Below are 9,359 nucleotides of genomic sequence, written 5' to 3' on the forward strand. Positions count from 1 at the left end.
AGTGGAACAGCCACTTTACAATAGTGCATCTAAATCATTTAAGGGGGGGTGAGAAGGATTACTTTATCCTATCCTAGGATAAATATCTCAGCCCCATGGCAAACTGTGTAGAATTGCAGCAAACTTGCTTTAAAATTGTAACATGTTCAATGCCCCATGGCAAAATGTGTAGAATTGCAGGAAATTAACTCAATTTTGTCCCTACACTGTCAAGAGGGGTCCACTAAAATGTTTTGCTCACAAGGTGGAGAGGTCAACAAAATGCCACTTAGTGCCCCCAAAAGGCTATAGGGCTGGCTCTGACTGCATGTGTGGGTATGAATGCTGGTACACAGACCCGCAAGCCACTGCGGCTCCTCATGAGGAGTTTTCCTGGCGTCCCCCACCCCCATCAAAGTTTCCTATCCTTTGTTCAGAACCTAAAATGTACCAAACTTCAACGTCTGGAGAATGTCTTTTCAACATAATTTTGCCTACTGGGAGACTTCTGGTTAATACCTTAAACCTTTACCTACACATAAGTAAGAGAAGAATCAGCAACAGAGTGTAGAGGAAAACCAACCATCTTGCAGAAATTAAACAGTTGTGATAACTGACATGAGGTCAAGAAGACAGAGCAGTGACGTCTTCGCTTATCGGACAATCCTCTGAGAGGCTTTTCAACCTCAGGCCTCCTTACCCAAGGCCTCTCAAATCCCTCCATTTAGGCCTGAGCTAATAAGGTCACTGGCCTCTGCTAAACCATTGGGACAGATGTCAATCACATTAGCCATAAACCCTTTCATACGCCCAATTCAAAATAGTCAGGAATCTTAGATGGCCCCCTTGAGGTGGTGTGTGGAACAACAAATCAGCTCGTGGTGACAATCTCGTTTGATATAAACCCAGAGTGAAATTTGCTTACTGGTATTATTACATTAAAATTCACTGCTCATCTAAGTCTGCCCTACGGCCCAGAACTTGTTTACTCTGTTCCTATTCCCCCCCAACTAAGTGTGTTGTTACAGTTCATGCAGAGAAATGGGCTAAGCTGTTAGTGTAGTGTGTGATGGGAAATGTCCTATAGGATATGCAATGTACAAATGCAACAACAACATGCAGAAACAAAGCTAAAAACAAGATCATGATAGAACGGATGTGATAGAACTGTAACTGTCACTTTTGCAACACCACTGAATGCTTGTCATGTCGTGTGTCTAAAAGCACTGGATCTGTGGCAGTGGAGGGGAGGGGCAACTGCTGACGTTCCTCTTTCACTATGTGCCATCATTATGAATCTCTTTGCTCATGCTATGTTTCGGCCCTTGGGTTCCCTTTAACCAACTACAGGGTGAATAATTTTAACCTTTATTTAACTAGGCAAGTCAGTTAAGAAGAAATTCTTATTTTCAATGACGGCTTAGGAACAGTGGGTTAACTGCCTGTTCAGGGGCAGAACAACAGATTGTGCTTGGGGGTTTGAACGTGCAACCTTCCGGTTACAAGTCCAACGCGCTAACCACTAGGCTACCCTGCCACCCCAACATGGGAAAGCCCTTGTAACATATCTACTTCGTAATTTGTTTCACCAGGTGCTGGTGAGTCTGGGAAGAGCACAATTGTTAAGCAGATGAAGTGAGTATAACAAAACAAATGCATTGTATCTCTCATTCCTCCCCACTCACATGCAGGAAATCTTGTCCAAATACTGTAACATCACTCTAAAAGGTGTAAACTGGGTGTTCAACAAGATGGACTAAGTTAATAGCTCATAATCACAACAGAATTAACCATAATATAATAGATTGTGGTGGCTGCAATTGACATGTACCCTTACAGAACAAAACACTTGCTGCAACATGCAACAAGTACCAGTTCTTGCCACTAGTGATTGTTGGTATGTACACTGCTCAAAAAATAAAGGGAACACTAAAATAACACATCCTAGATCTGAATGAATGAAATATTCTTATTAAATACTTTTTTCTTGACATAGTTGAATGTGCTGACAACAAAATCACACAAAAATTCTCAATGGAAATCAAATTTATCAACCCATGGAGGTCTGGATTTGGAGTCACACTCAAAATTAAAGTGGAAAACCACACTACAGTCTGATCCAACTTTGATGTAATGTCCTTTTAATGTCCTTAAAACAAGTCAAAAGTCACTCAGTAGTGTGTGTGGCCTCCACGTGCCTGTATGACCTCCCTACATGCCTGGGCATGCTCCTGATGAGGTGGCGGACGGTCTCCTGGGGGATCTCCTCCCAGACCTGGACTAAAGCATCCGCCAACTCCTGGACAGTCTGTGGTGCAACGTGGCGTTGGTGGATGGAGCGAGACATGATGTCCCAGATGTGCTCAATTGGATTCAGGTCTGGGGAACGGGCGGGCCAGTCCATAGCATCAATGCCTTCCTCTTGCAGGAACTGCTGATACACTCCAGCCACATGAGGTCTGGCATTGTCTTGCATTAGGAGGAACCCAGGGCTAACCGCACCAGCATATGGTCTCACAAGGGGTCTGAGGATCTCATCTCGGTACCTAATGGTAGTCAGGCTACCTCTGGCGAGCACATGGAGGGCTGTGCGGCCCCCCAAAGAAATGCCACCCCACACCATGACTGATCCACCGCCAAACCGGTCATGCTGGAGGATATTGCAGGCAGCAGAACGTTCTCCACGGCGTCACCAGACTCTGTCACGTCTGTCACGTGCTCAGTGTGAACCTGTTTTCATCTGTGAAGAGCACAGGGCGCCAGTGGCGAATTTGCCAATCTTTGGTGTTTTCTGGCAAATGCCAAACGTCCTGCACGGTGTTGGGCTGTAAGCACAACCCCCATCTGTGGACGTCGGGCCCTCATACCATCCTCATGGAGTCTGTTTCTGACCGTTTGAGCAGACACATGCACATTTGTGGCCTGCTGGAGGTCATTTTGCAGGGCTCTGGCAGTGCTCCTCCTGCTCCTCCTTGCACAAAGGCGGAGGTAGTGGTCCTGCTGCTGGGTTGTTGCCCTCCTACGGCCTCCTCCACATCTCCTGATGTACTGGCCTGTCTCCTGGTAGCGCCTCCATGCTCTGGACACTACGCTGACAAACACAGCAAACCTTCTTGCCACAGCTCGCATTGATGTGCCATCCTGGATGAGCTGCACTACCTGAGCCACTTGTGTGGGTTGTAGACTCCGTCTCATGCTACCACTAGAGTGAAAGCACCGCCAGCATTCAAACGAGACCAAAACATCAGCCAGGAAGCATAGGAACTGAGAAGTGGTCTGGTCACCACTTGCAGAACCACTCCTTTATTGGGGGTGTCTTGCTCAATGCCTATAATTTCCACCTGTTCCATTTGCACAACAGCATGTGAAATGTATTGTCAATCAGTGTTGCTTCCTAAGTGGACAGTTTGATTTCACAGAAGTGTGATTGACTTGGAGTTACATTGTGTTGTTTAAGTGTTCCCTTTTTTGAGCAGTGTATTTATTTGGACAGTGAAGATAAACGTTTAATTTGGCTCTATACTCAAGCAGTTTGAATTTATAAGGCGGCAGTACTGGATTTCACCTTTTATTTTAAGGTATTTTCATACCTTTTTAGAAATGAATGCACTTTATGTATCGAGTCCCCACATTTGAAGGTTTCATAAGTACACTATATATACACACAAAAGTATATGGACACCCCTTCAAATGACTGAATTTGACTATTTCAGCCACACCTGTTTCTGACATGTGTATAAATCAAGCACACAGACATGCAATCTCCATAGAAAACATTGGAAGTAGAATGGCCTTGCTGAAGAGCTCAGTTACTTTCAACACGGCACCGTTATAGAATGCCACCTTTCCAACAAGTGAGTTCGTAAAATGTATGCCCTGCTAGAGCTGCCATGGTCAACTGTAAGTGCTGTTATTGTGAAGTGGAAACGTCTAGGAGCAACAACTGCTCAGCCGCGAAGTGGTAGGCCACAGAAGCTCACAGAACGGGACTGAAGCGTGTAAAAGTCATCTGCAACACTCACTACAGAGTTCCAAACTGCCTCTCGACGCAACGTTAGCACAAAAGCTGTCCGTCAGGAGCTTAATAAAATGGGTTTCCATGGCCAAGCAGGCGGATACAAGTCTAAGATCCCAATGCGCAATGCTAAGTGTCGGCTGGAGTGGTGTAAAGCTCGCGGCCATTGGACTCTGGAGCAGTGGATACACGTTCTCTGGAGTGATGAATCCCGCGTCACCATCTTGCAGTCCGACAAACAGATCTTGGTTTGGCAGATGCCAGGAGAACGCTACCTGCCCGAATGCATAGTGCCAACTGTAAAGTTTGGTGGAGGAGGAATAATGGTCTGAGGCTGTTTTTCATGGTTTGGGGTAGGCCCTTTAGATCCAGTGAAGGGCCTTCCCCAACTGTAGCATACAATGACATTCTAGATGATTCTGTGCTTCCAACTTTGAGGCAACAGTTGGGGAAGGCCCTTTCGTCTTTCTGCATGACAATGCCCCTGTGCACAAGGCGAGGTCCATACAGAAATGGTTTGTCAAGATCGGTGTGTAAAAACTTGACTGGCCTGCACAGAGCCCTGACCTCAACCTCATTGAACACCTTTGGGATGAATTGGAATGCCAACTGCAAGCCAGGCCTAATCCCCCCATATCAGTGCCTGACCTCACTAATGCTCTTGTGGCTGAATTGAAGTCCACGCAGCAATGTTCCAATGTCTAGTGGAAAAACCTTCCCAGAAGAGTGGATGCTGTTGTGGCAGCAAAGGGGAGGGGGGACTAACTCCATATTAATGCCCATGATTTTGGAATGAGATGTTTGACCAGCTTTGGTCATGTAGTGTATTTGGACAAATTCACGTATAGTGTATCACATTTAGTCAAAAGTTTAGCATTTGGTCCCATATTCCTAGCACGCAATGACTACATTAAGCTTGTAACTACAAACTTGCATTTGCAGTTTGTTTTGGTTGTGTTTCAGAGTTACAGATGCACAAAGATCATGCCACCTAAACATAAAAGTGACTCCAAAATGACACAATACATTATTTACCATTCATTGCTTTTGGGCAGAACAATCCAAAACACAACCAAAACAAACTGCAAATGTATCCAACAAGTTTGTAAAGTCACAAGTTTCACGTGGTCAATATAAGTGAATTTGTCCAAATACCATCAAATGGGAGGACTAGATACATAACATGCTTTCATTTCTTTACTGTAAACCAGATATGTATGAATATACTCTCAATTAAAAAGTGACATTCTGCACTGTCACCTCATATAAAATATTTGATATCAAATCCAAAATGCTGGAGTAGAGCCAAATGAAAAGGTATCTTTACTGTCCAAATAATATGTAGGGGAGTGCATAATGTCAGTTGTATTTGAAACTGTAATTACAACCCAACTGTTTTCTTCCTCTTATGTTGGGTAGAATTCTCCATCAAGGTGGTTATACCAAAGAAGAACAATTGGAGTTCAGGGCGATCATCTATGGTAACATCCTGCAGTCTGCTCTGGCCATCATCAGAGGCATGGAGATGCTGGCCATTGACTTTGGATCACCAAAAGGAAGTGTGAGTCCCACTCTGCATCTTTAACCTCTTCTGATCCTCCAAACAGACAATGACACACACTGATAGACATTGACACACCTGCAGATGTTTCGGTAATTGCACGTTATTCCAATAGAAAGAACAACAACACATTGCTAGCTTAGCGAATTAGCTACTTTAGAATGGAAGGAAATTTAAGTTTTAGTAGCAGTAAAACTCACCATTTGACTTCATGGTGCAGGAAGACGGGCAGAAGCTGTCCAACCTGTCAGACTCCATTGAAGAGGGCTCCATGCCCCCTGAGCTGGCTGATGTCATCAAGAGGCTGTGGAGTGACAGTGGTGTCCAGGCCTCCTTCGAGAGAGCAGCCGAGTATCAGCTCAATGACTCTGCTGGCTAGTGAGTGTCACAGCAACTGTTATAGTCTGTTATGACAGTCATATCTTTGCTGGTACGTGTGAGAGTGATTATGTGGGTCTGGGGGTGTGGATGTATGCTAAACTGAAATCTCGCTAAACAGCTACCTTGGAGAATTGGACAGAATCACAAAGTCTGATTACCTGCCCAATGAGCAGGATGTGCTGCGTTCTCGAGTCAAGACAACCGGTATCATCGAGGAGCAGTTCTCCTGCAAAGAGCTGCATTTCAGGTGAGGGAATGTTTGCCAAGCATGGGAGACCACAAGCGGCCAATAGTGGATCTCCCATGCATCCTTGTAGCGTGTTAATTCCCTTTGATATTGGGTTTGATTTTGCACAATCACCGGTAAAGTCTGTACAGTCAGATGTTAACATCTCACTTCTTTAAACTCTCTTCTGACAGGATGTTTGATGTGGGCGGCCAGCGGTCGGAGAGAAAGAAGTGGATCCATTGTTTCGAGGGTGTAACCTGCATCATCTTCTGCGGAGCCCTCAGTGCTTATGACATGGTGCTCGTAGAGGACGATGAAGTGGTGGGTTTGGTTCTACAGTTGACTTCTGAAAGGTCCATTAGTTTGCAACAGTTGTGGCCTTTTATGCCCAAATTCTGTACTTTTGTACTGTTTACTTCCAGTTCTCTTTTTTATGCTGTGATCCATTTGGTAAGATTGAAAGAGCATCATGATTTCTGATTCTAACTGAAGAGTATTTTCTCCAGTCTGACTTTGAAGTAAACAATGGATTATTCAGTCACAAGGTTACATAACTCTACTATCCCATGACATGTTAAAGTCCCTAAGGACATAGCTCAGATGACTAAACATTATGCCTGATACCACCACCCCAGTTCAAGCACAGAAGACATGTAGAGTTGTGTTTGTGTGATAGTCAAAGGCCCAAAATAGGAAGCAAGATCATATCTTTGGTTTAGAGTAGTTATTATACTAATCCAGCCTGAGGGAGGATTGATGAAACAGAGATTGTTGGCACTTAACCTAACTTTCGTACACTTCTCCACAGAACCGTATGCATGAGTCTCTCCACTTGTTCAACAGTATCTGCAACCACAGGTTCTTCGCCACCACCTCCATTGTGCTCTTCCTCAACAAGAAGGATCTTTTTGAAGAGAAGATCAAAAAGGTCCACCTCAGTATCTGCTTCCCAGACTACGATGGTAAGAGTAACCACAAGTAAAAACAGCATAGTACGATTTCCCACGAGCAGGAATGATGGAAACGTTCTGTCTCTTCTTCTGCAATATGATGTAGCAGCAAGATAAACAGAATAGGTACTGTCAATTTCATCACCTACAATTTTAAACAAATGAGAACCACTTCATAAGCTGCCCGCTTTCTCTACCACTAGGCCCCAACACATATGATGATGCCAGTGACTACATCAAGAAGCAGTTTGAGGAGCTGAACATGAAGAAGGGTGTCAAAGAAATCTATTCCCACTTGACCTGCGCCACGGATACAAAGAACGTGGAGATTGTGTTCGGAGCCGTGACAGACATCATTATCAAAGAGAACCTAAAATCTTGCGGTCTGTTCTAAGCAGATATACAAAGAGGTACAGTAGTTATTGCGTTGGTTCTTGAATTCCAAATCGACGCCTAGCCTGTACAGACACTTCTACTAGATTTGGACAAATCAGATAATAGACTTGCCTCAGACTAGGTGAAATTTTCACCATGATGGATACACCCATCCGATCTTTTCAGATTTAAAGTGCCTCAAGGGTAGGTTAAATTTGGAATTCAGCATCTTATTCTTTTATGTTATTTTTTTTGCCTAATTAAAAAAAAAACTTTCTTCCTCACAGATTGTATTTTTTCCCTCTTCCCTTCACTTGGATTCATGTTGAAGTTGAGCAGTAGGAACAGAAGGCACAACAGAAGGCTTTGTAATGTCATAAGACTCTTCAATTCTGCACTATCCCTTCATTCCTAACTCCCAACACCCTAAATTATGGGTAATGAAGGCAAATACTAAGAAAACAGCCCCTAACTTACTCCAAAGGGAGTCAACACACATGTCCAACAAATCGAACAAAGATGGCAACATGTTCCTCACGGAGACAATGTGGATGACGTCCTTTAGATGGAAATGTGGATAAGAAGTCAGAAGAACAACCGAATGAACACGTTTGATATAGGTACTTTATTAGATATTCTGGGGTTATTTCTGGCTCTTAAATGGTTTGTGTTGAAGAAAGTGTAGAAAGCTGCTCATGGAATCCAATTGATAAACTTATGAAAGGATACATTTTGAAGTGATCCATCTTACTCAACATGGTCAGAGTGAAGTCCTTTCCAATTACACTGTTCTTGCCCAATGATTTGTAATGTTTATATCTAGTTCTGTTTGGATATGCTTACTGTTTCGCACCAGATGTAACACAGTAAAAAGTTATTCAGCTAATTTCAATCAGCGAGTTCAAATAGCTGAAATTTAAGAAAAAAGTACCATCAAAACAAGTTAGCAATGTATTTTGTAAATAGGGGACCTTAAACATTAATATTTGAATGCGTTATGAAAATGTTCAACATCAGTGACATGTTAGTGATGTGCATGTATATTCCATTTTGACTACTGACAAATGAACCTGTAACTGACCGGTCTTGTGAAAGATAAACATTCAAAATAAAAATGTATACATAGCAACTGCCATTTCTGCATGTCATCATTCTTTGTATTTTTTTTAAATGTTTTTTACAAAGATATGTGATGTGACCTTTAGGTCATACAAAGTTGATTTACTGTTTAAAGGAATACTTTTAAAAAGAATGTGAGGTGAGCAAGCAAATAAAAATATGAACATATAAAATAAAATTTCAACCCCTTGTAAAAAAAACTAAACAACATTAATACAAACACCTTACCAAGACATTTTTGCCTTTTTGTATAATGGTTTTGAAATTCACACTCACAGGGACCACAGTTTGAGTCCTGGTTAGGCTCCCCCTCTAATGAACTACATTGATGTTAAGTTTTGTAGCCACATAATGAATGCTCGACTTGGACTGTTACCATTTAGGTGCAGGATACCTACAATACTATTGAACTAAAATTCTTTAAAGACGAACAAGAGCTCAAGCATTAGAACATTTGAGGTGCTGGTACTCAGCTCAGCTCCAGTGAGCTCCTGTCCAAGTCAAGCACATAATCCAAAAGGAAGGCTACAGGTCATTTTTTTCCCTAAAATTACTGTTTGCGATTTACAAATGATTACTTTGATTAACCACGCTTCAACCGAACCGAATACTCACAATTTTAAATGTATTTAACCTTTATTTAACTAGGCAAGTCAGTTAAGAAATTATTATTTACAATGACGGCCTACCCCGGACGACGCTGGGCTAATTGTGCGCCACCCTATGGGACCCGGATGTGATACAGCCTGG

General features: G+C 42.8%; 1 protein-coding gene across 1 annotated transcript; it reads left to right on the plus strand.

The window, feature by feature from the left end:
- Positions 1-1,268: 1,268 nt before the first annotated feature.
- On the plus strand, positions 1,269-8,663 carry LOC135540008 (guanine nucleotide-binding protein G(t) subunit alpha-2-like). Its single transcript, XM_064966300.1, has 9 exons — positions 1,269-1,330; positions 1,572-1,614; positions 5,414-5,555; positions 5,776-5,933; positions 6,055-6,183; positions 6,357-6,486; positions 6,974-7,127; positions 7,319-7,525; positions 7,778-8,663. The coding sequence occupies exons 1-8, from the start codon at positions 1,288-1,290 to the stop codon at positions 7,507-7,509; spliced, it is 990 nt and encodes a 329-aa protein (XP_064822372.1). The 5' UTR covers positions 1,269-1,287; the 3' UTR covers positions 7,510-7,525; positions 7,778-8,663.
- Positions 8,664-9,359: the final 696 nt, after the last annotated feature.

The sequence above is a fragment of the Oncorhynchus masou genome, chromosome 5 (assembly GCF_036934945.1).
Source record: "Oncorhynchus masou masou isolate Uvic2021 chromosome 5, UVic_Omas_1.1, whole genome shotgun sequence".
In the NCBI taxonomy this organism is placed as follows: Eukaryota; Metazoa; Chordata; class Actinopteri; order Salmoniformes; family Salmonidae; genus Oncorhynchus; species Oncorhynchus masou.

Excerpts from the sequence above, each read along its gene's own strand:
- LOC135540008 (XM_064966300.1), top strand. The coding sequence starts at position 1,288 with ATGCTATGTTTCGGCCCTTGGGTTCCCTTTAACCAACTACAGG. Across the intron at positions 1,615-5,413 it reads ACAATTGTTAAGCAGATGAA|AATTCTCCATCAAGGTGGTT; the intron begins GTGAGTATAACA and ends TATGTTGGGTAG. Across the intron at positions 5,556-5,775 it reads TTGGATCACCAAAAGGAAGT|GAAGACGGGCAGAAGCTGTC; the intron begins GTGAGTCCCACT and ends TTCATGGTGCAG.